The sequence below is a fragment of the Molothrus ater genome, chromosome 23 (genome assembly GCF_012460135.2).
Source record: "Molothrus ater isolate BHLD 08-10-18 breed brown headed cowbird chromosome 23, BPBGC_Mater_1.1, whole genome shotgun sequence".
NCBI classification, from domain to species: Eukaryota; Metazoa; Chordata; class Aves; order Passeriformes; family Icteridae; genus Molothrus; species Molothrus ater.
This window is the reverse complement of record NC_050500.2, coordinates 6,553,565-6,581,364: the sequence shown is the minus strand read 5'-3', so window position 1 is coordinate 6,581,364 and position 27,800 is coordinate 6,553,565. Positions and strand designations below refer to the sequence as shown.

General features: G+C 50.3%; 1 protein-coding gene across 3 annotated transcripts in view; it reads right to left on the bottom strand.

Annotated features, from left to right (window-relative positions):
- The window catches only part of PAX7 (paired box 7), a 134,571-nt gene that overhangs the window by 41,423 nt on the left and 65,348 nt on the right, over window positions 1–27,800 (bottom strand). For all 3 annotated transcript variants that reach the window (XM_036396245.1, XM_036396244.2, XM_036396248.2), the window contains exons 6-7: window positions 10,975–11,140; window positions 9,416–9,612 (exon numbers count right to left, since the gene is read on the bottom strand). In XM_036396245.1, coding sequence (XP_036252138.1) covers window positions 9,416–9,612; window positions 10,975–11,140 — 363 coding nt within the window. The remainder of the gene's footprint in view (window positions 1–9,415; window positions 9,613–10,974; window positions 11,141–27,800) is intronic.

Sequence of the window (27,800 nt, the reverse complement as noted above, 5' to 3'; positions counted from 1 at the left end):
AATTCAGGAATTCAGGAATTCCCGTTCCATCCAGCCTGCTCCGCCTGGCTCTGCCTGGGGACGGAGATTTGAAGATTTTGGGCACAGGTTTCTGTGTCTCAGCCCTTAAATTCGACATTTGGGGGCTTTTCAGGCACTTCCACACCTCCCCGCGCTTCTCCTTCCTGCTGCCATCGCTCTTGTTCTTCTCCTCGGGTTTCCCCCACTTTTCTTCTCCTATTTCTTCCTTTTTCCTCCCCAATTTGTGTCCTGCTGCTCCCTGAGCTTGCAGTGCCTTGGGGGCCGATCCTGGGCCCACCAAAGGCAGCGCCAAATTCCCATGGGATTCCAGCCTCGGGAATCGACTGTTTGTTCCCAAATCCTTCCGTGTTCCCAACATTTTCTTATCGGTAAAACACGCAGGAACAACCTCCAAAGTGGGAATCCCAAATCCTTCTATTTTCCCGTCTCAGTAACACACACAGGGAGAAACCTCTGGAGTGGGAATCCCAAATCCTACCCTCTTCCCAACGTTTTCCTCTCAGTAACACACGCAGGGAACCACCTCGGACTGGGAATCCCAAATCCTTCCATTTTCCTCTCTCAGTAACACATACAGGGAACAACCTTGGAGTGGGAATCCCAAATCCTTCCGTGTTCCCAACATTTTCCTGTCCCAGTAAAACACGCAGGGAGCAACCTTGGAGTGGGAATCCCAAATCTTTTTGTGTTCCCAACATTTTCCTTTTTCAGTAACACACAGAGGGAACAACCACCGGAGTGGGAATCCCAAATTCTTCCACGTTCCCAATATTTTCCTCTTAGTAAAACACGCAGGGATAAAACCTCTGGAGTGGGAATCCCAAATCCTTCCGTGTTCCCAATGTTTTCCTGTCAGTAACACATGCAGGGAGCACCTCTGAAATGGGAATCCCAAATCCTTCCATTTTCCTGTCTCAGTAACAAACGCAGGAAAAACCTCTGGAGTGGGAATCCCAAATCTTTCCATTTTCCTCTCCCTGTAACACACACAAGGAACAACCTTCGGAGTGGGAATCACACAGGGACTCGCACAGAACTCGGGTTATGGGAATAAAATCCTGCCTTTTTTGCTCCCGATGTGTTTCCAGCGGGATGGGAGTGCCCCAATCGATCGAGGGAGCCCAGGGAACCTCGGCAGGGAGAGCAGAGAGGCCCCTGGGCTATGAATTCCCCCCTTCCCACCCTCCTCGGAGCCGGAGTCACCGGGAATGAGGCAAAGAAGGACGGATCTGTTTTCACACGGGAAGAATGTTCCCTTCTCCCCCGTTCCCGGTGCCGGCAGCAGAGGCGTCAAACTGACAAGAGCAGATGGGCTTTGTTCGGTGAAATATATCCCCAAAAATGCCAGAAACTTTAGTGGAAAACAGGGCATGTGCAGGTTAAAAGTTTAGGGAGACGAAACCGAGGTGGAGCCGCTTTTCCCAGAGGAGCCCGGAGTGCCGGGTCCCGTTCCCGAGCCCCGGGGAGGGAAGGAGGCGGAATTAGCAGGGAGGGAGGGTTTGGAGCTCCCTGGGACAGTGGGAGGTGTCCCTGCCCTGCCGGGGGGCCTGGATCAGCTCTAAGGCCCCTCCAGCCCCAGCCAGCCCAGAATTCTGTGACAATTTTGGGTCATTCTCTCTGAGGTGACACCACTCTTTGCCCTCCTCCTGCTGAGTGGGCCAGGGGATCACCCCCATGTGCTCCAAACGGTCCTTTGGGGTAATTCCTTTCTGGAAAAAAAAAGCTTCTTTTGGGCTAAGAAACCCCCAAAAAATGAACTAAGCTAAACTTCCAAACCATCCCTTTCCCTCCTCACAGGAGGAGGAGCAAAAGCAGCAGAAGGAAGGAAAGGAAAAGGGGGAAGGAAAAGGGAGAGAGGAAAAGAGGGAGGGAGGGAAGGGAGGGAAGGGAGGGAAGGAAGGAAGGAAGGAAGGAAGGAAGGAAGGAAGGAAGGAAGGAAGGAAGGAAGGAAGGAAGGAAGGAAGGAAGGAAGGAAGGAAGGAAGGAAGGAAGGAAGGAAGGAAGGAAGGAAGGAAGGAAGGAAGGAAGGAAGGAAGGAAGGAAGGAAGGAAGGAAGGAAGGAAGGAAGGAAGGAAGGAAGGAAGGAAGGAAGGAAGGAAGGAAGGAAGGAAGGAAGGAAGGAAGGAAGGAAGGAAGGAAGGAAGGAAGGAAGGAAGGAAGGAAGGAAGGAAGGAAGGAAGGAAGGAAGGAAGGAAGGAAGGAAGGAAGGAAGGAAGGAAGGAAGGAAGGAAGGAAGGAAGGGTGGATGTGGGGATGCTCCAGGATCCTCTGGAGGAACAGGAATGCCGGGGATGCGGAGGTGGCAAAGCCTGGAGGGAGAAGGAGAGAGGGGAAGGGAAGGCCCCGGTGTGGGGGCGTTAAGGGATGAGGGAGAACACGGCCCTACACCCGGCTAAGCCGGGAAATGAATCCTGATCCGGCCAAAACCCAGCCTGGAAAATTCGAGCGGGAGAAGGGTCTCCTTTCAGGGAAACGGGGAATCCTTAATGCTTCCTCCCTCAGCAAGCGTAATGCCAGGATGTTCCCAATCTGCTTTGAGGGATGGAAAGATTAAGAATAATAAAAAAATTGCAATAAAATATGTGTGAACGAGGGGGTAATTGTGGACAAATGCAGCATTCAAATTCATTTTTCAGCTCTTTTACACACCATTTCAATCTTATTTTCTGCTTGTTAATGAGATCTTGTTGGTTGGGGTGGGCACGGCTGCCCAGTATCGCTCGGGTAATTGCACATAATTTTCTCTCTACCAGTGATTTGCATCAGATTTTTTTTTTCCTAATTCTTTGCTATTTAAAACCCCTCCTCCTTTTCCCCCTTCCCCAAATCCCCCCCCCACCCCACCCCCAAATCTCATCCTCTCCTCCCCTTCTTTCTTCCCCTCCCCTTTCTCCTGGCCCAGCAAGACTCATTTTGAATGCTTATTACAGGCACAGTGTCTCCGACAAAATAAAAAAAATAAAAAAAAAAAAGGAAAAAAAAAGGGAAAAAAAGGAAAAAAAGGCACCAGACGGAGAAAGGGATTGGTGGCACTGAGAGAAGGGAGACAGAGCGGCCTCTCCAGAGCCAGGAGGATCCCTGGAAATCAGGGAAAGAATTCCCAGAGCCTGGAGGGATCCATGGAAATCAGGGAAGGAATTCCCAGAGCCAGGAGGGATCTCTGGAACTGAGGGAAAGAATTCCCAGAGCCAGGAGGATCCTTGGAAATCAGGGAAGGAATTCCCAGAAGATCCATGGAAATCAGGGAAGGAATTCCCAGAGGATCCATGGAACTGAGGGAAAGAATTTCCAGAGCCAGGAGGATCCTGGAAATCAGGGAAGGAATTCCCAGAGCCAGGAAGATCCAAACCTGGGATTGGGAATTCCAAGACTCTGGGAATGAATTCAGGGAGCACAAACCCAAAGCCACTGCCAGCCCTGAGGAAATGAAAGCCACAGCTCCGGGGAGGTGACCAAGTTTCTCTTGGCTCTTTGTGCCTCTGGAATTGTCCCAATTGTCTCAATCCCCGCAGATCCCGCAGGGCTGTTGGGAGATCCTGAGCTCTCAGGAAGGACAAGGTCTGCAGTTCCTGCCTTTTAACCCCGTTCTGAGCCGTTCTCCAGCCCCACCTGCTCCAAGCTGAGCGGTTTTGGCTCTGGGAAAGCCCTTGGAGACCCTAAGGGCTGCAGGGAATGGGCACACGGATTTAGGGCCGGGTCTGGAGCTCAAAGAGCAGCAGGAATTGTAGAGGTGAAACAGTGCAACAAACCCTCCAAAACCCTCCAAAGCAAACCCTCTAAAACAAACCATCTAAAACAAACACTTCAAAACAAACCCCCAAAACAAATCACCCAAAAAAACCCCGCAACAAACCCTCCAAAACAAACTCCCTAAAACAAAACCTCAAAAACAAAGCCCCCAAAACAAACCTTGAAAAACAAACCCCCCAAAACAAACATCCAAAACAAATCCCCCAAAACAAACCCTGCAACAAACCCTCCAAAACAAGCCCTCTAAAACAAGCCCTCAAAAACAAAGTCCCCAAAAACAAACCCCTGCAACAAACCCTCCAACAAACCCTCCAAAAACCCACAGAGATACTTGAAAAGGCAGAAGAGATGTGGCAGAGGAGGCTCGAGGTGAAAAGCAGAAGAAAATATGGAAAAAAAATCTGATTTCTTTTCTGTTTGAGGGGCTCTCCCAGCATCAGCCAAAGTGGCCCCATTTTGGTCCTCTGATACTCAGCTTAACTCCCCAATCTCCGCCCTCAGCACCCAGTGCAGCACACACAGCTCCTGAAGGGCTGGCAGATCCTGACTGAGACAGAACTGGATTTAAAACCGAGTTTAAGGCCAGGCTGGATGGGGTTTGGAGCACCCTGGCCTATTATTATTATTATCATTATTTTTATTATCATCACTGTATTTAGTTCATTCTCAATTATTGAACTCTTCTTATCTCAACACACAAAGTTTTACTTTGCTTCTCTTTCCATTCCAGGGCTGGAAGTGAGAAACAAGGCCGGGACAAGGAGTTGGGTCAGGCTTAATTTCCAGCTGGGCTTAACCCCTCACCAGCCCAGCCCAGCCAAGCTGGTGTTTTCGGGTGAAGTGTCACAGAATCCATCGGGGTTTTTGTGACATTTCACCCGGGATGAAGTCACGGGAGCCAAAATTCCCAGCTGAGCTCTGGGATGGAGGCGGAGCAGCCTGGGAAAGCCGGGAGGATCCAGCGGCTGAGCTGGGCTTTGTGCGGCTGAAAAACCGGGACTAAACAAATCCCGTGTGAGGGTTGGGCAGAGCTCACGCAGGATCAGCCCCGGAGAGGGAGCACGGCTGGGGATGGACCCACGGTGGGCACCCCAAATCCCTGTTTGGGAATGGGAATGGGAATGGGAATGGGAATAGGAATGGGAATGGGAATGGGAATGGGAATAGGAATGGGAGTGGGAATAGGAATGGGAATGGGAATGGGAGTGGGAATGGGAATGGGAATGCCACAGTGACCATCCCAAATCCCTGTTTGGGAATGGGAATGGGAATGGGAATGGGAATAGGAATGGGAATAGGAATGGGAATGGGAATAGGAATGGGAATGGGAATGCCACAGTGACCATCCCAAATCCCTGTTTGGGAATGGGAATGGGAATGGGAATGGGAATAGGAATAGGAATGGGAATGGGAATGCCACAGTGACCATCCCAAATCCCTGTTTGGGAATGGGAATGGGAATAGGAATGGGAATGGGAATGTCACAGTGGCTATCCCAAATCCCTGTTTGGGAATGGGAATGGGAATGGGAATGCCAGAGTGACCATCCCAAATCCCCATTTGGGAATGGAAATGAGAATGGGAATGTCACAGTGGCCATCCCAAATCCCTGTTTGGGAATGGGGATGGGAATGGGAATGGGAATAGGAATGGGAATGGGAATGGGAACGGGAATGGGAATAGGAATGGGAACGGGAATAGGAATGGGAATGGGAATGCCACAGTGACCATCCCAAATCCCTGTTTGGGAATGGGAATGTCACAGTGGCCACCCCAAATCCCCATTTTCTGTTTGGGAATGGGAATGGGAATGCCACAGTGGCCATTCCAAATCCCTGTTTGGGGGTGGGAACACCACAGTGGCCACTCCAAATCCCCCTTTTCTCTTTTGGGAACAGGAATGCCACAGTGGCCACACAAAACGTCCTCATTTCCTGTTTGGGAATGGGAATGTCACAGTGGCCACCCCAAATACCCATTTTCTGTTGGGATTGGGAACATCGTGGTGGCCACTCCAATCCTCATTTTCTGTTTGGGAACAGGAATGCCCAAATCCCTGTTTTCTCTTTGGGAACGGGAATACCACAGTGGCCATCCCAAATCCCCATTTTCTGTTTGGGAACAGGAACACCACGGTGGCCATCCCAAATCCCCATTTTCTCTTTGGGAATGGGAACACCACGGTGGCCATCCCAAATCCCCATTTTCTGTTTGGGAACAGGAACACCACGGTGGCCATCCCAAATCCCCATTTTCTCTTTGGGAACAGGAACACCACGGTGGCCATCCCAAATCCCCATTTTCTCTTTGGGAACAGGAACACCGTGCTTCTCCTCCCAGACTCCAGCTGCCAGCACAGCCCGTGGATTCCAGCCAGGACACCCAATCCTGGGGTAACTGGATAGGGAGCAAAAGCTGGGAGCTCCTGGGCCTCTCTCCTTGTCTGAAGTGCCAAGAAATCTCCTCCTGCTGCTGCTGCTGCCATGGGGGAAATGAGAAACCTGGCCAGAGACAAATCACCATCACCCTCAGCTCCCACTGTGGGTTTTCCAACCTTCTGAACTCCCTCTTCATCCTCTTCTGAGCCCCATCTTTCCCACCCCAGAACCCTCTCTTTCCCCCATCCTGAGCCCCCTCTTTTCCTCCTCCTGAACCCCCTCTTTCCAAACTCCTGAACCCCCTCTTTTTCCCCTCCCGAGCTCCCTTTTCCATCTTCTGAGCCCCCTTTATTCCCCCTACTGAACCCCCTCTTTCCAACATCCTGAACCCCCTCTTTTTCCTCCTGAGTTCCCTCTTTCTCCCTTCCTGAGCTCCCTCTTTCCCACCCCCTGAACCTCTTTCCAACCTCCTGAACCTCTTCTTTTCCCCCTCCTGAGTTCCCTCTTTGCCCCCTCCAGAACCCCCTCTCTTCCATCTCCTGAGTTCCCTCTTTCCCCTTTCTGAACTCCCAAATTCTTTCCCCCCTCCTGAACCTCTTCTTTTCCATCTCCTGAGCTCCCTCTTTCTCACCTTCTCACCTCCTCACCTCCTGAATCCCCTCTTTCCCCTCTCCTGAACCCCCTCTTTTTCCTCTCCTGAGTTCCGTCTTTCTTTCCCCTTCCTGAACCCCCTCTTTCTTTCCCCCCTCCTGAACCCCCTCTTTCCCTCTGGCTGATCCTTCCCCCTGCAGACAGGACCCTCTGGCAGCTGGGAGGGTGGAATTTTCCTGGCATTTCCCTGGAATGCCCCGGCAGAGCCGGATTGTGCTCAGCTCAACTCATAAATCCCACAGAGCACCCCATAAAGAGACCCCCCCCACCCCAAAAACTTCCCTAATAAAGGACAAATCCAGGAGTTCCTCATCCTGCTGGGAGCATTTCTCATCTCCTTCCACTAGGAACAGCAGAGGGCTTGGAAAGGCAGGAATTTTTTGATCAGGGAATGTAAAGCAGTCGGGAAATAACCTGGGTTAGGCTCTCAGCACACAAAGGGAACAGACGAATTTCCACACCGATATCTTGGCCCTCACATGATTAAAAGCTCTGGGAAAATGGGAATCTCCTCTTCCTGGGGGTGCAAAGCTCTCTTTTCTTCAGGCCTGCCAGATAAAGGATCCTCTCTTTCCCATACAAAGGGCTTATGGGCTCAGGGATATCTGTCCCCAGCCTGAGCCTGGGGGCAGGGGAATTTGGGATTGGGATAAGCAGAGGAAAAGCCACGGTCTGGTCCTTTCAACGAGCCCCTGATTCTGCAGGACTGGGCAGGAGAGGATGAAGGGAAATGGAAATTGCAGGATGGCCTTCTCTGCGCCTGGGGCTCATCCCAGGCATCTCATCCCCGCCTTATTCCGTGGGGATAAATTGCACTTGGGATCATCTGAGTTAATCCTGGGCCCTGGCCCAGCTAACCCAGGCCTGCCTTTCAATCCCAGCCTGTATCCTCTGAGCCTGAGCACAGTGCTCTCAGAAATCCCTTGTCAGAGGGATATCAGCCTATTCCCCCACAAATGTCCCTGTTTGGAGCAATATCCAGCCCTGTGCCAGTCACGTTTCACTATTTTCCCATCCAGCCCTGTGCCAGTCACAGTTCAGTATTTTCCCATCTAGTCCCATGCCAGTCAATATTTTCATATTTTCCCATCCAGCCCCATGCCAGTCACATTTTAATATTTTCCCATCCAGCCCTGTCCCAGTCAATATTTTAATATTTTCCCATTCTGCCTTGTGCCAGTCACATTTCAATATTTTCCCATCCAGCCCCGTGCCATTCAATACCTCAATATTTTCCCATCCAGCCCCATGCCAGTCAATATTTTCATATTTTCCCATCCAGCCCTGTGCCAGTCGCATTTCAGTATTTTCCCATTCTGCCCTATGCCAATCACGGTTTTCCCACTCAAAGCCAAAAGTGGGGGATTTGAACCATTCCAGAGAAGTGCAAAGTTTCCCTCTTTCACTGACACTCCGTGTTTGTTTTCACACCCAGACTGCTGCACCTTTACCTCCACAGCCCCTGGTGTCCCTGTTTGTTGGACTCCAAACCTCTGCAGCTTTTCCATTCCAGGTGCCCACCTCGTTTCTCCTCCTCATCCTAAATTATTTTGGTTTCCCATCCTAAATAAACTGATCCCTCTGAAACAACTGCTGCTCTCCACACAACTCCACATCCCACGAGCGACCAAGAGTGGAAAAATGGGATTTGGTGTCCCTCAGGATAAGGACAAGTCCTGGCTGCTCGTTTTCATTTCCACTTGATAACAAAGGTGAGCTTGGAGATTCCTTCCCCTCTCCACAGCTCACCTATGCCTCGTGCAGGATTGTCTGCATGAATTTCCCCAAATCAAACCCCAAATCTCCATCTCTGAGCTCAGCTCCGTGTCCAGCCAGACCTGGAGGAGCTCCAGGTTGTGCCTAAATCAGCCAGCCAGGATGAGCTGCGGAGTCCACCCTCAGGTGTGCTGTCCTTGGGGTCACCCCCACCACCACAGGGCCCCCTCTGCTCTGGGGTGGTTCTGGGGGCGCTCCAGGTGTTGGGGATCTGTCGCAGACATCTTTTTATGGAAAATCCTTTTCTTAGGATTTTTCCTCCTGAGAAGCTGAGAGGCCTCAGGAACAAAATGTAACCAATGGTTATCTGCTGCTGTGGAATGCAACAGGTGCATCTGGGATTGGGCCCATGTTGGTTGTTTCTAATTAATGGCCAATCACAGCCCAGCTGGCTCGGAGAGAGAGTCCAAGATAGAGCTTTTGTTATCATTCTTTCTTTTTCTATTCTTAGCTTAGCCAGCCTTCTGATGAAATCCTTTCTTCTATTATTTTAGTATAGTTTTAATGTAATATAAATAATAAAATAATAAATCAAGCCTTTTGAAACATGGAGTCAGATCCTGGTCTCTTCCTTCAGCATGAGACCCCTGTGAACACCATCACAGGGATCCCCTCACCCCAACCTGGCTGTGGGAACAACCAGCGCTGGGCTCACGACAGAGCTGCTGCTCATTAACAAACCAACTAATTGCTCTCCCTGCAGGAATTCCTGACCACAACAACAACCACCACCACAACAACAGCCACACCAACACCGAACCCAACCCCAACAACCGCGGTGCCGGCTCGGAGCTGCCCGCGCTCGCGGAATGCGGAGAAGGCTGGAAAGGGGCACCTACCTGCGGGGAGAGGCCGTTGCTGACGGGGTTCATGTGGTTGGCGGGGGCTGCGGCGTTCATGAAGCTCTCGGAGTAGCTGGAGAAGCTGTGCCGGGCGCCGTAGGCAGAGCCGGAGTCGGCGGCAGCGGCGGCCAGGCCGCCCTGGTGCATGGTGGAGGGCGGCAGCGGCTGCGGCCGGTGCACGGTGCTGCCGCCGTCTGCGGGGACACAGGGACACCAACGGGCTGGGATCCCCCCGGGAAACCTCGGGACACCCCCGGGAGATTCCTGGGAAACCCTTGAGAAACCCCCAGGAGATCCCTGGGACACCCCTGGGAAAGCCCCGGAAAACCCCTGGGAAACCGCTGGGAGACCCCTGAGAGACCCCCAGGAAACCCCCAGGAGACCCCCGGGAGACCCCCAGGAAATCCCCAGGAGACCCCCGGGAGACCCCCAGGAAACCCTTGGGAAACCCCCAGGAAACCCTTGGGAAACCCAGGAATGGCAGCTTGGCCATCCTGGGAGCCAGCAGCTCCACACTTGGTGAAGTTTCTGTTTTGATTCTGTTTTCCTCCCCCAAAAAAGCCCAGGAATCCCTTGGGAAAGGCCAAAGGCAGCTGGAATTAACGATGTTCCTTCCACTGGAATATTCCCACTGTTGAACAAGGGAATAGAGATTTACCCACAATGAGGTAAATCCCATACAATTTGAGTAAATAATAAATAATAAATTGGATAAATGCCCAATTTACAAGGTAACTCATTAATTAACAGTATTCCTTCCACTGGAATATTCCTGCTGCTGAACCCCAGAATGGAGATTTACCCACAATGAGGTAAATCCCATGCAATTTGGGTAAATAATAAATAAAATATTGGGTAAACGCCCAATTTACAAGGTAACTAACTAATTAACAATATTCCTTCCACTGGAATATTCCTGCTGCTGAGCCCCAGAACGGAGATTTACCCAGAATGAGGTAAATCCCACATAATTTAAGTAAATAGTAAATTGGGTAAATTGGGTAAATTTGGGTTTGTTTGGGTAAATGGGTAATGCCCAACTGGGTAAATTGGGTAAATGCCCAATTTACAAGGTAACTAATTAACAATATTCCTTCCCCTGGAATATTCCTTCTGCTGAACCCCAGAATGGAGATTTACACAGAATGAGGTAAATTCCACACCATTGGAAATCCCCAGTTTACAAGGCAGCTGGAATGAACAATGTTCCTTCCACTGGAATATTCCCACTGCTGAACCCTGGAATGGAGATTTGCCCACAATGAGCGATCACCCACACAACCCCAATTTACTGGGATGTGCTCCATGTCCAGAACTCCAGCAATGGCACAGGGGGACACAGCAGAAGGGATGTGGGATAGAGGAGAAAACAGAAGAATTTCCATGGACTTGAGGAAAAACCCCAATTCTCCCAACTAAACCAAACCCACAAGAGGCTCCCAGCTGTCCCAGGATGCCCCAGCCCAGAACGGCCCAAGGAGAGAATCGGGGGTGGTTTGGAAGGGACCCCAAAGCCCTCAGCAGAGGGGAGCTGGGAAGGGGAACAGGGGGCTCACCTTGGGAGATGGTGGTGCTGGGGTAGGAGGAGTCGGGCAGCTGGTACGGGGGCAGCGCCGGCATCCCCGTGGGCGGGAAGCCCCCCGGCAGCAGGTGGTTGAAGGCTGCCAGCTGGTTGGCTCCTGCCTGCTTGCGCCAGCGCGCCCGCCGGTTGCTGAACCACACCTGGGGGGACAGAGAACATCCCAGAGGTGACACCTGAGCAATGTATGTCACACCTGGGGGACAGAGAACACCCCGTGGGTGACACCTGAGCAATGTGTGACACACCTGGGGGGACAGAGAACACCCCGTGGGTGACACCTGAGCAATGTATGTCACACCTGGGGGGACAGAGAACACCCCCTGGGTGACACCTGAGTAACGTATGTCACACCTGGGGGACAGAGAACACCCGTGGGTGACACCTGAGCAATGTATGTCACACCTGGGGGGACAGAGAACACCCCACAGGTGACACCTGAGCAATGTATGTCACACCTGAGCTCTGCCTGTCACACCTGGGGGGACAGAGAACATCCCACAGGTGACACCTGAGCAATGTGTGTCACACCTGGGGGACAGAGAACACCCCATGGGTGACACCTGAGCAATGCATGTTACACCTGGGGGACAGAGAACATCCCACAGGTGACGCCTGAGCAATGCATGTCACACCTGGGGGACAGAGAACACAGAGAACACTCCATGGGTGACACCTGAACAGTGTCTGTCACACCTGGGGGACAGGAAACATCCCACAGGTGACATTTGAGCAATGCCTGGCACACCTGGGGGACAGAGAACATCCTGTGGGTCACACCCGAGCAATGTATGTCACACCTGAGCAATGTATGTCACACCTGGGGGACAGAGAACACCCCCTGGGTGACACCCGAGCAATGTGTGTCACACCTGAGCAATGCATGTCACACCTGGGGGACAGAGAACACCCCGTGGGTGACACCTGAGCAATGCCTGGCACACCTGGGGGTACAGGAAAATCCACACCTGGGGGGACAGGGAACACCCCGTGGGTGACACCTGAGTAATGCATTTTACACCTGGGGGATATGAAACACCTGTGGGTGGCACCTGAGCAGTGCCTGTCACACCTGGGGGACAAGAAAGACCCCATGGGTGACACCTGAGCTCTGCCTATCACACCTGGGGGGACAAAGAACATCCCGTGGGTCACACCTGAGCTCTGCCTGTCACACCTGGGGGACAGAGAACATCCCGTGGGTCACACCTGAGCTCTGCCTGTCACACCTGGGGGACAGAGAACATCCCGTGGGTCACACCTGAGCTCTGCCTGTCACACCTGGGGGGACAGGAAAGGCCCCATGGGTGACACCTGAGCTCTGCCTGTCACACTTTCTGGCAGCACCCTCTGGCCAAAGCCAAGCCCAGGCTCGAGCTGCTCCTGGACCATGGCAGGTCCTTCACCCCTGGAGAGTGGAGGTGAATCTCCACCCCCCTCCTCACTTCCCTCTCCCCGGTGACCCCAAACCCCCATCCCCGGCCCCCAGGATTTTGGGTGGATGCTGCTCCCAGCAGCACGTGGGGGTGGACAGGGATTCACAGAATCACCAGGTTGGAAGAGACCTTCGAGATCATGGACTCCAACCCAGCCCCAACACCTCAACTCAACCCTGGCACCCAGTGCCACATCCAGGCTTTGCTGAACACACGCAGGGATGGGGACTCTGCCACCTCCCCAGGTGGCCATTCCAGAACTTTATCACCCTTTCTGTGAAAAACTTTTCTTGATATCCAACCTAAATTTCCCTGAGACTGTGTCCTCTGGTTCTGTCAGTTCCTGGAGAAAGAGCCCAACCCCACCTGACCACAGCCACCTTTCAGAAACTTCTAGAGAGTGATAAAGTCACCCCTGAGTCTCCTTTTCTCCAGGCTGAGCACCCCCAGGTCCCTCAGTGGTTCCTCACAGGGTTTGTGTTCCCAGCCCCTCTCCAGCCCCGTTGCCTCCTCTGGACACACTCAAGTGTCTCAAGGTCCTTTCCACAGTGAGGTCCCACACCCACCATGGGGTTTGTGTGCTCCCCAAAAGTCCATCCCAGGGAGATGCCCCGCTGCCACCTGGCCCGTCCCTGCTCGCTGCGAGGCTGGGAATTCTGCCGGAGGATTAAGCGCCATAATAGCGGCACTGTTAGGAGGGATCAATGGCCAGATTAGCATCGTGCTCGCGGTGTTAGACAAGCTCGAGAGATAAACCCGCCCCGCAGGGAGTTCGGGGCTCGGCTCCTCCCAGAGCCCTGCCGAGCCCTGCCCTGCCTGCAATGATACCTCAGGTTTAGATTTTCTATTTTTCAGGTTCTGTTCTGCTTTAGTGTGTGGGTCTGGGCTTTATTTTAGGGATGGGAAGTAAGGACAGCGGGCAAACAAACCCCCGGAGCAGTCAGGATTAGCACGGCTCCAAGCAGTGTCCTTGTAAAGCTGAGTCACAGCACAGCTCTGCTCCCTCGGAGGCTGGGAGAGCAGCCACCGGCTCCCAGGAAAGAGATGGACACGGACACACCTCGGGATAACAGCCCTGAAAAGCTTCCCCAGCTCCTCCAGCCTCAGCGTTGATGGAATTGCACCAAGCTCTGTGCTGGCACCAGCCCCAAAACACTTTGCCACCCATGCCTCAGGTTTAGATTTTCTGGTTTTCAGATTCTGTGCTGATATCTCAGGTTTAGCTTTTCTATTTTTCAGATCTGTGCTGATATCTCAGGTTTAGCTTTTATATTTTTCCCATTCTGGGCTGCTTTAGTGTGTGGGTCTGGGCTCACATCAGGGCATGGTGAGCTCTGCACAGAGCAGGGACACAAAACAATTCCTGCTCCAGCTGGGACCAAGGACAAATGACCCAAATCTCAGCCCAGGAGCACAAACACCGTGGGCTGGAGAGAGAAAAACAAGGATGGGACTGCAGGGGCTAAAGCTGGAATGGGACAATGAACTGCAAAATGCAAATGGAGCAGAATTTATAAAAGTGAGAGACCCCATGACTGGTCGTGCATTTTGTGGCCATTTTGGGTTCATTTTGTGCCATTTTGGCTCATCTTGGGTTCGTTTTGGGACGATTTTGGGTTCATCTTGGGTTCATTTTGTGCCATTTTGGGCTCATCTTGGGCTCCTTTTGTGACCATTTTGGGTTCATTTTGTGACCATTTTGGTTCATCTTGGGTTCATTTTGTGACCATTTTGGTTCATCCTGGGTTCGTTTTGTGACCATTTTGGTTTCATTTTGTGACCATTTATGTTTGTCTTGGGTTCATTTTGTGACCATTTTGGTTCATCTTGGGTTCATTTTGCAACCATTTTGGTTCATCTTGGATTCATTTTGTGACCATTTTGGGTTCATTTTGTGCCATTTTGGGTTCATTTTGGGCTCATTTTGGGTTCATTTTTGTGACCATTTTCGTTCATCTTGGGTTCGTTTTGTGACCATTTTGGGCTCCTTTTGTGACCATTTAGGTTTGTCTTGGGTTCATTCTGTGACCATTTTGGTTCATCTTGGGTGCAGCCCTGGCTGGGTTCTTGTGCTGCCCAAGGTGGATCCCTTGAGGAGATCCTTTCAATAAATCCCTATTTTATTCTTTAACTCTGTCCAGTCTCTGTTCTAGCTCAGCCTTCCCAAGGCATCAGCAAGAGCTCTGCAGCCAGCCCAGGATGGTGCTGCAGTCTCTGCATTAAAATAAACCCAGCCTAAACACCGGGGCAAAGCTGAGCTCAGCTCTGCTGCTTCACCTGCGAGGCTCCAGAGGAGCTTTTGTAATTCTGCTGCTGAACCCCAGAATGAAGATTTACCCAGAATTTGGGGTCACCCACACAACTCCGATTTATGGGATGTGCTCCGATTTATAGGGGTTTGGCATTCCTGGTGGGTTTTACTGGGGGAAATCTGCATTTCTGCGGGGTAAAAAGGGTTTCCTAAATGTTTTATAGGGAGCAATCCCATTTCTGCCAGGTAAAAAGGGTTTCCAAAATGTTTTATAGGGAGCAATCCCATTTCTGCCAGGTAAAAAGGGCTGCCCAAGTGTTTTATTGGGAGAAATCTCCTTCTGCAGGGTAAAAAGGATTTCCCAAATGTTTTATCAGCGGAAATCCCTATTCTGAAGAGCAAAAAGGGTTTCCCAAGTGTTTCATTGGGGAAATCTCCTTTCTATAGGGTAAAACGAGATTCACAAGTGTTTTACCAAGGGAAATCCCTTTTCTACAGGGTAAAAAGGGCTGCCCAAGTATTTTATCGGGGGAAATCTCCTTTCTGCAGGATAAAAAGAGATTCCCAAGTGTTTTACCAGGGGAAATCCCTTTTCTGCAGGGAAAAAAAGGGTTTCCCCAGTATTTCATCGGGGAAATATTTCTGCAGGGTAAAAAGAGTTTTCCAAGTGTTTTATTGGGAGCAATCCCATCTCTGTAGGGTAAAAAGAGATTCCCAAGTGCTTTATCAGGGGAAATAATTTTTCTGCAAGACAAAAAGAGTTTCCTGAGTGTTTTATCGGGGGAAATCTCCTTTCTGCAGAGCAAAAAGAGCTGCCCAAGCTGCCTCATGGGCTGGGTTTGCTCCATTTCAGCACAGAGGGCTCTCAGGCCAGGTTCTCTTTGGGGTTCACGAGGATAAGCTTTCAGGCCAGATGAGAACACAGCTGCTGGGCTTTGGGAGGCCTCAAGAGCTGCAAAACACGATTGAATTTCACAGCAATGGGAAAAAACTGAGCAAAAATCAGGAGTGGGGGAAAACCCCTCCCCTTCTATCAGGTTCCCAAGCTGCTCAGCCTCAGAGCAGGAGCTGGGTTTGCAAAAGGATTCCCACACCTTGGGGGCCAACCTCAAACTCCCTTCCCAAATCCTGCAGAATCAACCCCAAGCTCCCCCAAATCTGCAGAACCAACCCCAATCTCCCCTCCCCAGACACTGCAGAACGAGCCCCAAACTCCTTTCCTCAAATTCTGCAGAACCAACCCCAAACTCTTTCCCCAAATCCTGCAGAACCAACCCCAAACTCCCTTCTCCAAATGGTGCAGAGCCAACCCCAATCTCCCTTCCCCAAATTCTGCAGAACCAACCCCAAATTCCTTCCCCTAATCCTGCAGAGCTAACCCCAAACTCCCTTCTCCAAATCTTGCAGAACCAACCCCAAACTCCTTTCTTCAAATCCTGCTGAAAAAAACCCCAAACTCTCTTCATCAAATCCTGCAGAATCAACCCCAAACTCCCTTCTCCAAATCTTGCAGAACCAACCCCAAAGTCCCTTCCCAAATCCTACTGAAAAACCCCAAACTCCCTTCCCAAATCCTGCAGGGCCAACCCCAAACTCCCTTCCCCAAACACTGCACAGACACCCCCAAGCTCCCCCAAATGGTGCAGAACCAACCCCAAATTCCCTCCAAATCCCACAGAGCTAACCTTTAACTCTTTCCCCAAATCCTGCAGAACCAGCTCCAAACTGCCTTCCCAAATCCTACTGAAAAACCCCAAACTTCCTTCCCCAAATCCTGAAGAGCCAACCCCAAACCCCCTTCTTCAAATTCTGCTGAAAAACCCCAAACTCCCTTCCCAGACACCACAGAACCATGGTGCCACAAGCCCCAAACAGGATCCCAGTCTCAAAGTGGGCACTTTTCTATCGAGTTCCCTACAAACAATTCCCCATTCCTGGGCCTTGTTCTTACAGGAAAAGGCAATTTTCACTCAGGGGGTTCTGCCTCCCCTTCCTGCCTGCTGGGAAGGGTCCCCTGAGCTTCCCCTCGGGCTTGGTTTGGGGTTCCTGGATCTGTTCCCTGTTCCTGGGGTGCTGTGGGGGCTGTTTGATCAAACCTCATTTGTGGGGTTGCTCTGGGGCTCCCTGTGGGGCTGCTCTGGGGTTCCTGGATCTGTTCCCTGTTTGTGGGGTTGCTCTGGGGTTCCTGGACCTGTTCCCTATTCCTGGGGTGCTGTGGGGGCCGTTTGATCAAACCCCATTTGTGGGGTTGCTCTGGGGCTCCCTGTGGGGCTGCTCTGGGGTTCCTGGATCTGTTCCCTATTCCTGGGGTGCTGTGGGGGCCATTTGATCAAACCCCATTTGTGGGGCTGCCCTGGGGTTCCCTGTGGGGTTACCGTGGGCTTCCTGGATCTGTTCCCCATTTCTAGGGTGCTGTGGGGGCCGTTTGATCAAACCCCATTTCTGGGGTTGTTCTGGGGTCACTCTAGGGTTCCCTGCGGGGCTGCTCTGGGGTTTCTGGATCTGTTCCCCATTCCTGGGGTGCTCCCTGGATCTCTTCCTTGTTTCTCGGGTTGTTCTGGGGTTCCTGGACCTGTTCCCCATTCCTGGGATTGCTCTGGGGTTACTCAGGGGTTCCCTGTGTGGTTGCTGTGGGGTTCCATGTGGGGTTTCTGGATCTGTTCCCCATTTCTGGGGTTGCTCTGGAGCTGCTCTGGGGTTCCTGGATCTGTTCCCTGTTCCTGGGTTGTTCTGGGGTTCCTGGACCTGTTCCCCATTTCTGGGGTTGCTCTGAGATTGCTGTGGGGTTGCTCTGGGGTTGCTCTAGGATTGCTCTGGGGTTCCTGGGCAGCTCTGGAGTCACTCTGGGGTTCTCTGGATCTGTTCCCATTTCTGGGGTTGTTCTGGGATCACTCTGGGGTTGCTCTGGGGTTGTTCTGGGGCTGCTCGGGGTTGCTCTGGGTTGCTCTGGGATCACTCTGGGGTTGCTCTGGGTTGTTCTGGGGTCACTCTGGGGTTGCTCTGGGTTGTTCTGGGATCACTCTGGGGTTGCTCTGGGTTGCTCTGGGGTCACTCTGGGGTTGTTCTGGGGTCACTCTGGGGTTCCTGGGTTGCTCTGGGGTTGCTCTGGGTTGCTCTGGGCTGCTCTGGGGTTGCTCTGGGGTCACTCTGGGGTTGTTCTGGGATCACTCTGGGGTTCCTGGGTTGCTCTGGGGTTGCTCTGGGGTTGCTCTGGGGTCACTCTGGGGTTGCTCTGGGGTTCCTGGGCTGCTCTGGGGTCACTCTGGGGTTGTTCTGGGATCACTCTGGGGTTCCTGGGCTGCTCTGGGGTCACTCTGGGGCTGCTCTGGGGTCACTCTGGGGTTGCTCTGGGTTGTTCTGGGCTCACTCTGGGGTTCCTGGGCTGCTCTGGCCCCGTTTTACCAAACCCCTCTCTGGGCCCGCGGTGGCTCGGGCAGGGCCCAGGCCCGGCCAGGCCCCGTTTCCCGCTGCTTTTCACACCACGAACACCAGAAACCCTCGGCTCCCTTCATGGTGCCAGTGAGCTCTGGGAGGTTTGTGGGGCCCTGGCAGGTCCTTGGCACCCAGCCCTGCTTGCCCAGAGCCCTCAGCAGGGTGACAGAAATGGGTCACTCCCGTCCCTGAGCTCCGGGCCAGCGGGGCCGCGGCTCCTGGCACCCAAACACCCCAAATCTGGGACAGGGCTGAGGGGAGAGCCCTGAATGGACCCTGAGCACTTTGCATTCATCCAGCCCTGCCCATGGAAGGTTCTGGGAGCGGGGAGCAGCACAAAGGAATAAAGAAATAACCTAAATAACCTTTTGTGTGCCCTGGTCATGCAAAGAGGATCCCCCAGGCCTTTTTTGGTCCTGCACGGGTGCAAATTGCAGTGTGGAACCGGGGCTGTGGGACTGCTCTGCTCCTGAACTGTCACTCCCTTCCACTCCCACAGCTTGGGGATTTCTGGTGCTTAGGGACAGAAATAAACCTTGTCTTTGCAGAGGAAAAGGAGAGACATAAACCTTGTCTTTGGAGAGGAAAAGGAGAGACATAAACCTTGTATTTGGAGAGGAAAAGGAGAGACATAAAGCTTGTCTTTGGAGAGGAAAGGAGACATAAAGCTTGTCTTTGGAGAGGAAAAGGAGAGGAATAAACCTTGTCTTTGCAGAGAAGAAGGAGAGAAAGAAACCTCTTTGAAGAGGAAAAGAGGAGAAATAAACTTTGTCTTTCCAGAGGAAAAGGAGAGAAAGAAACCTCTTTGCAGAGGAAAAGAGTGGAATAAACCTCCTTGCAGAGGAAAAGGAGAGAAAGAAATCTTTTCTTTGCAGAGGAAAGGAGAGAAAGAGACCTCTTTGCAGAGGAAAAGAGAGGAATAAACTTCCTTGAAGAGGAAAAGGAGAGAAAGAAACCTCTTTGCAGAGGAAAAGAGTGGAATAAACTTCCTTGAAGAGGAAAAGGAGAGAAAGAAATGTTCTCCTTGCAGAGAAAAAGAGAGAAATAAACCTCTTTGAAGAGGAAAAGGAGAGAAACAAACCTTGTCTTGGCAGAGAAGAAGGAAAGAAAGGAAACTCCTTGAAGAGGAAAAGGAGAGAAAGGAACCTCTTTGAAGAGGAAAAGAGGAGAAATAAATTTTGTCTTTGCAGAGGAAAAGAAGAGAAATAAACCTCCTTGTAGAGGAAAAGGAGAGAAAGAAATCTTGTCTTTGAAGAGAAGAAGGAGAGAAAGAGACCTCTTTGCAGAGGAAAAGAGAGGAATAAACCTCCTTGTAGAAGAAAATGAGAGAAAGAAACCTCTTTGAAGAGGAAAAGAAGAGAAATAAACTTTGTCTTTGTAGAGGAAAAGGAGAGAAACAAATCTTGCAGAGGAAAAGGAGAGAAATGTTATCTTTGCAGAGAAAAAGAGAGAAAGTAACCCCTTTGAAGAGGAAAAGGAGAGAAACAAACCTTGTCTTTGCAGAGGAGAAGGAGAGAAAGAAATGTTCTCCTTGCAGAGAAAAAGAGAGAAAGGAACCCCTTTGAAGAGGAAAAGGAGAGAAACAAACCTTGTCTTTGCAGAGGAGAAGGAGAGAAAGAAACCTCTCTGAAGAGGAAAATAGGAGAAATAAACATTGTACTTGGAGAGGAAAAGAGAAAAACATCTTGCAGAGGAGAAGGAGAAAAAATCTTCTCTTTGCAGAGGAAAAGGAGAGGAGTAAACTTTTCTTTGCAGAGGAAAAGGAGAGAAAGAAATCTTGTCTTTGGAGAGCAAAATAGGAGAAAGAGACCTCTTTGAAGGGGAAAAGAGAGGAATAAACCTCCTTGCAGAAGAAAAGGAGAGAAAGAAATGTTCTTCTTGCAGAGAAAAAGAGAGAAAGAAATGTTCTCCTTGCAAAGGAAATGGAGAGAAAGAAATGTTCTCCTTGCAGAGGAAAAGGAGAGGAACAAACCTTTCTTTGCAGAGGAAAAGGAGAGGAATAAACCTTTCTTTGCAGAGGAAAAAAAGAGGAATAAACCTTTCTTTGCAGAGGAAAGGGCTGGGGCTGGAGGAACCACCTCACAAAGATCAAGATCCCAGTGCAGAGATCAGCACATCAAAGTCCAGCACCTGCAGCAAAACCAGGGCCAAGATCTGAATCCAGGCACAGAGAGAGGATGAAAAAGGGAACCTCAGCCATTCCTGACCTTCCCAAGGGTGGGAAAGTTCTTTTCCTATCTCAACCAAGAGCCAGAGGCTGCAAATCCAGCTGGGATGAGGTGGAAGAAGATGTGGAGTGAGATGTTCTAGGGTGGGACAGGAGGATTTGGCCGCCCTGGGGTCTGACTTGTGTGATCAAAACAGAGCTTGGAACAGATTTGTGCCGTTTCATGCCCCGTATGAGGGGATTTTTGTCTCATTTGCACTTTCAATCTGTTCAGGATTAAAATCCACCTGTGTGAGCGCGGCGCCTCCCGGCCTGCCTCCCCCACCCGGTGTCATTCCTTTGTTTTATCGGAGATAAAAGGATCCTCGGGATCCTTTTACAGCCAGGTAGAGCCACCCTGGGGATGAGCCTTTCTGCTCTGCAGTGTTGGAGAAGAAAGGGAAGATAAACTCCAAGGGAGAGGATTATCAACCAGGAAATCCAGTTCCTAATTACGCTCCTCCTGTGACTCCAGGAAAACTGTTGCTTTTGGGATTGAAATCAACCAATTTGAGTCCTTACACAGGTTAAACTGAGGATAAACCCCCTATTTCTCACATTTTGGGCCATTTCCATACTCAGCCAGCTGAAATTCAGCCTCTTTCGCTCCAGAAGGTGCCGGAGCCAGTGCAAGACCTTGGTGTTTGCTGAAGCCAAACAAATGAAAAATTATAACATTTAAAAATCCACCTGCACCAAAAGAGGTTCCCAGGAGTTGAAAACAGCTCTTCCCACTGAGCCTGGCTGGAGGCTGCAGCCCCACGAGTATGTGCCATATTGTTCATAAATTAATATATCATTCTATTCTATATTATTATACCATATTATATATTATTATATCTTATAAATAGATTTTTTTACTGTTTTATTTATTGTCAAGAAAGTAATTTAATATTATTATATATAATCTATATTATCTATTATAAATATTTTATTCTTTAATTTATTGTTAATAAAGTGGTTTAATATTATTATAGGTCATCTATACCATTATATATTATAAATATTTTATTATTTAATTTATAGTCAACAAAGTATTTTAATATGGTTATCTATAATATACATGATTATATATAATAAGTATTTTAATATTTAATTTATTGTTAATAAATTAAATTTTAATTTTTCATTTCATGGCCCAAACAGGTCCATTCTGCCCCTCATTTCTAACCCTGAGAAGAAAAACAGAGCCTCTGCAGCTAATGACGTTTGCAATTCCTCCCCTTCCCCCAGCTCAAAGGTGGCTGGGGCCTTTTATGCTCATAAATCATTTTATTGGTGGTTGAAATCCCGAGGCTGGAGCAGCTCGCTGTAATGCGAGGTGCACTTCAAAGGGAACCTGCCTTCAGTTCCCGCCTGCTCGGGGTTTATCAGCCCCGAAAGATTCCCTGCCACGGGATCCTGTTACACCATGGCGAGCCTGGCGTGGAGCCTGGCCCGCTGCAACTGCACGGAGGAGGGAGAGGAGGGAGAGGAGGAAGCTTGGGAGCTGCTGGGGAGGTTTCTTTGAGGCTGCGCTTACAAAAGGGTTCCCACACCTTGGGGGCCGACCCCAAACTCCCTTCCCAAATCCTGCAGAGCCAATACCAAAATCTCTCCCCCAAATCCTGCAGAGCCAACCCCAAACACCTTTCCTCAAATCCTGCAGAACCAAACCCAAAATCCCTTCCAAAATCCTGCTGAAAATACCCCAAACGCTCTTCCCCAAATCCTGCAGAACCAGCCCCAAACTCCCTTCCCCAAATCCTGCAGAACCAGCCCCAAACTCTCTTCCCCAAATCCTGCAGAACCAGCCCCAAACTCCCTTCCCCAGACACTGCAGAACCAGCCCTAAATTCCCTTCCCAAATCCTGCAGAACCAACCCCAAACTCTCTTCCCCAAATCCTGCAGAACCAGCCCCAAACTCTCTTCCCCAAATCCTGCAGAACCAGCCCCAAACTCCCTTCCCCAGACACTGCAGAACCAATGCCAAACTCCCTTCCCAAATCCCACTGAAAAAAAACCCAAACTCCCTTCCCCAGACACTGCAGAACCAACGCCAAACTCCCTTTCCCAAATCCTGCAGAACCAACCCCAAACTTCCTCCCCAGACCCTACAGAACCAACCCAGAATTTGGGGCCGGCGCTTGGGGAAAGGGCTGGGGGAAGAATCAGCAGCAGGAAAATCAGCAGCTGCTGGTTCTTCCCAAGAGCAGAGGAGGTGTACCTGCTGCTTTTGGGGTATTCCCCGTGGATCAGTTCCCAAACAATGCCTTAAATAAAGAAATGTGTCCTAGAAACCACCTGGCATTGCTAAGGGGGAGCAGAGACGTGATGGAAAAATCTGGGATGGAGATACCCAAGGAGTCCTTGTGCCACTGCACCTTGCTCAGCCATGCTCCTGAATATCCTGAATATCCTGGGTATCCTGGATATCCTGGGTATCCCTCAGGCCTCCCATCCCTGTGTCTTAGGCTGGAAATGGGGCTGTGTGTTCCATTCCTATCTGTGGGGCAGTTATCTCTGCTCATGGGGCAGTTTTCTTTATCTCTCCCACAGCCAATCCTCCCTCCAGGAGATCTCTGCTGTCCATGGCCACTGAGTGTCCCTGCAGGGCTGATCCAATCCCAGCATCCCATGGGGAGATGCTGCGCCCAGGGGAGGAGCCAAGCATTCCTACCTGGGTACAATCTGAGATTTGGGACACCAGGGCAGCCTTTGCCCAGTGCATTGCCAGAGGAGCAGCTTCTGCTGCCCTGCATGGCCAGAGGGAGCCCAGGCCCATCTCCAGCAGCCCTGGAGCTGCAGAGGAAACTCCCCCCTTGTGCAGGATCCCTGCTCCAGCAGAGCCACAGCTGGCACTGCAGGAGGGCTGAGCCCCCATGGGATGGGGCTGTGCCACCACCCTGACCCAGAGCTCCCATTCTGACTCTGTCAGTGTTGTTTTGTATTACCGCACTGGGTTTTTGGTTTGTTTGTTTGTTTGTTTTAAAATTTTTCTTCCCTAGTAAAGAACTGTTATTCCTGCTCCCATATCTTTGCCGGAGAGCCCCTTAATTTCAAATTTATAACAATTCAGAGGGGGAGAGGGTTTACATTTTCCATTTCAGGGGAGGCTTCTGCCTTCCTCAGCAGACACCTGTCTGTTCAAACACAGACACCCTGCTGGAGCAGCTGCCTGCCAGGATGGGGCTGGAGCGAATTATCCCAGCTCTGGGTCAGCTCCCACAATTTGTCAGACAAGGAGAGGAAAGGAAGGTCAAAAAGAGCCTCCTGTGGGAGGGGAAAAAAAAACCCTGTTGTGCTCCTGCTCAGCCTAATCAGGACTTGATGTGGGAGAAAGATGGATGGGGTGGATGAGGAAATAAATGGAAACAGGGCTGGGAAAGCCAAGGGGCTGCAGCACCTGTTTGTGCTCAGGGGCTGCAGGAACCAGGTGGGAAAGGCTCTTTTATGGCCTCAGCACACCCAGAATGTTCCATGGGGTCAGCTGAGGGCTCTTCCCAGCTGGGAAAGGGGATTCTGCTGGGTCAGGGGATCAGGACACCCCAAATATTCCAAAAGGTCAGCTGAGGGCCTTTCCCAGCTGGAGAAAGGGGATTCTGCTGGGTCAGGGCATCAGGACACCCCAAATATTCCCAAAGGTCAGCTGAGGGCCTTTCCCAGCTGGAGAAAGGGGATTCTGCTGGGTCAGGGCATCAGGACACCCCAAATATTTCATAGAGTGGGCTAAGGGCCCTTCCCAGCTGGAGAAAGGGAATTTTGCCTCAGAACACCCCAAATATTCCACAGGGTCAGCTGAGAGCCCTTCCCAGCTGGAGCAAAGGGATTCTCCCAGTCCAGGGCCTCAGGACACCCCAAATATTCTACAGGGTCAGCTGAGAGCCCTTCCCAGCTGGAACAAGGGAATTCTGCTGGGTCTGGGGATCTGGACACCCCAAATATTCCACAGGGTCAGCTGAGGGCCTTTCCCAGGCGGAACAAGGGGATTCTGCTGGGTCAGAATGCCCCAAATATTCCATGGGGGATTCCAAGGGGATTTTGCCAGGTCAGGGCCTCTCCCAAAACAGAGCAGGGCCTTGTCCATCCTACCAAAAGCTGGAATTCAGGGGGTGCAGAGGAGGTTTAGGGAGGAGCTGGGGAGACCCCAAGGATATTCCCTTCTCCACCCTTCCAGGTGGGATCCCCCAAATCCACACCACAGTGGGGACATTTCCTGTGCTGGCTGTGACACCAGGGATGTGGCAGCATCACCGAGGCCACCGAGAGGATTCCTGAGAAAACGGGGAAAAAATTCCAGCAGGACACACAGATCTGGGGCCCCTTTGGGTTTTTTCCTGCCGTTCCTGCTCTGGTTCAGTGCTGAGCCTCTTCCTCTGGTGGGTGATGTGGTGGAGATAAATATGAAATATTAAATATTCCATTTTAAACCAGGTTAGTGGAGCAGAACAAATGGCTCCTCACAAATGAGATTATCCAGGGAATTCAGCCTGAATTTCTGCCGGCACATCCCAGCTCCTGGAGGTGGCAGCTGTTTGTAGGATTTCAGTGAACAGGTGAGTAGGGTTTTTTTGGGAAACCACCTGGTTTTGGTTAAACAAGCCCTTGTGAGCAGGGAAATATTTCATTGGGATGTTGGTTCCTCCAGGGCTGCAGTTTTCCTTAAAAACTTCCTCAAGGGAATGGGATAGAGGGAATGGGATAGGGGGAATGGGGTAGAGGGGAGTGGGATAACAGAGAGTGGGATAGAGGGGAGTGGGATGGGGGAAATGGGATAGAGGGGGGTGGGATAAAGGGGAATGGGATAGAGGGGGGTGGGATAAAGGGGAATGGGATATAGGGGGGTGGGATAAAGGGGAATGGGATATAGGGAATGGGATAGGGGGGAATGGGATAGAGGAAAATGAGGTAAGGGGGAATGGGATAGGGGGACTGGGGTAGGGGATAGTGGGATTAGAGTGAATGGGATAAAAGGGAATGGGATTAGAGGGAATGGGATAGACAGGAATGGGATAGAGGGAAAATGGGATAGAGGGTAATGGGATAGGGAGGAGTGGGATAGGGGGAAGGGGATGAGGGAGTGGGATTAGAAGGAATGGGATAGAATGGAATGGGATTGTAGGGGAATGGGATTGCAGGGGAGTGGGATGGGGGGAGTGGGATTAGAGGGAATGGGATAGAGGGTGATGGATAGAGGGGAATGGGATAGAGGTTCCACTTCCACATGAGCCATCCTAAAGCCAGGCTGAAGCTCCCAGCTCCAAGCCCTGCCCTGCCCAGTGCTGCAGCTTTACCCCTCAGCACAGAATTAATAATATTTATAAATTAAATAATATTCCCAGGGAACAAAGCAGCTTTTGGCCACTGTTTGCCATCAGTGTTTTCCAGCTCCACATTTTACAGGTTCTGTTTGCCAGGGGTGATTTCGGCTGGCAGAGAAGATGCTGCTAAACTCAAATATAAACTTTATATAAATTATTCTAATTTATATTAAATATAATTAAATATAAACTTTAAACCCATCCCTATGTTTTGCTTCCCTGATTATCCCTGTCTAACCCTGTAAAGAAACAAAAAAGTATTCTAAAAATTGTCCTCTAATTCTTATTACTCTTCCTTTTAATTACTGTTAATAAATTTTTCTAGATACCCTTTTAAAACCTACTTTACCTTTCTCCTAATCCTACCTCACAACAACAAAATAAATACATTAGAAATCACTCCCTTGGCAGGGGTGATTTCAGCTGGCAGAGGAGATGCTGCTAAAATCAAATACAAACGTTATATAAATTAATTTCTATATATATATAAAATAAATAAAACGTTATATTAAATATAAACCAAATTGAAACATTATATAAATTATTATAATTTATGTTAAATATAATTAAATATAAACTTTAAACCCATCCCTGTGTTTTGCTTCCCTGATTATCCCTGGGTCTGAGCTGGCAGCTGGGGAAGGTGACAAAGACCAGGAAGGGCTGGGTGCTGTGAGAAAGTTGCAATATTTTACAAATATTATTAAATAGATAAAAATATATTTCTATCAATATAATATAGAATATAGAATATAGAATATAGAATATAGAATATAGAATATAGAATATAGAATATAGAATATATTAATATAATATATATAATTTTGTTTATATATAAATATTATTGAATGTATAAAAATATATTCCTATTAAATAAATATGTTATAAATATTTTTCTCTTGGCAGCCAAACCTGGATGCTTTAAGAGCTGCACTGGAACATTTTGGGGCCAGCTTTGATGTTGGCACCCCTGGGAGCTGCAGGAGGTGTCAGGGGCAGATTCTGCTGCTGCCTCGCTCAGCCAGGCTGGGTTTAGCAGCACCTCCAGCCCGGCCACCGAGCTCTGCTCGGCCAAGAAAAGCTCTGGGCAAAAGCTTCAGTGGCTCCAGGATTAAAGCCTGGCCCAGCAAAGCCTGGTCCTAATCGTGGGAAACCTTCCCCAGTGCTGAGCCCATGAACCAAACTGGGGAGGCTGGGGAGGGTGAAGCCTTGGCCACCGCACCCTAACTGGGCTTTACTGGGCTGGAACTGGAGCTTTGGGGTGGGGAGCACTGAGAATTTGGTCCCTGCCCTGGTTGGGGAGGAAGTTTTGGGGTAGAAGTTCCTGGGGAGGGCAAAGCCTTGGCCACTGGACCCTTATTGGTTGGAACCAGAGCTTTGGAATGGGGAGCATGAAGAGTTTGGTCCCTGCCCTGGCTGGGGAGGAAGTTTTGGGGTAGAAGTTCTGCTGCTGAAAGCCCCAGGAGGCCCTGTTTGGTTTGGGGTGGATGGGACAGACCCTGCTGCAGCCTGGTGGGTTTGGGGTGCTGTGGCATTCACATTCCCTGAATTTCACATTCCCTGAAAAATCCCTTTGCCCAGGATTTTTCTCCTGGGAAGCTGAGGAGCATCAGAGAAAAGGAAAACAATTCTTATCTCACTTGCTTCTCCTGTGTTTTGCTGCTTTGGAGTGTGTTTGGAGATTGTTTACCCACAGGTGATTGTTTCATGGGTTTCTGCTGTGAATTATTTTGACTCTTTGGCCAATCAGGGCCAAGCTGTGCCGGGACTCCGGAAAGAGTTTCATTATTATCATTTTCAAGTTTTCATTATTATCTTTTTAGCATTCATCAAGTTTTCATTATTATCTTTTTAGCATTCTCTAAATGTCCTTTCTGTATTCTTTAGTATAGTTTATTATGGTATTGTGTGATATATATAATATAGTATCATAAAGTAATAAATTGGCCTTCTGAGAGCATGGAGCCAGATTCATCATCCCCGCCTGCCATGGGGGTCCCTGCAAGTACAATAGCGTGGGGCAGCCAAGAAACACAAACTGGGGCTCCTCCAGAGCTTTGGCCTCTGGAGAACCCAACCATTCCCACCCCTGCAGGACACCAGGGCTCAAGGACTCAACCAGGGGCTCCCCCAGGCTCAAGGAAAGGCAGGACAGCACAAACAGCCAGAGCAGGGAG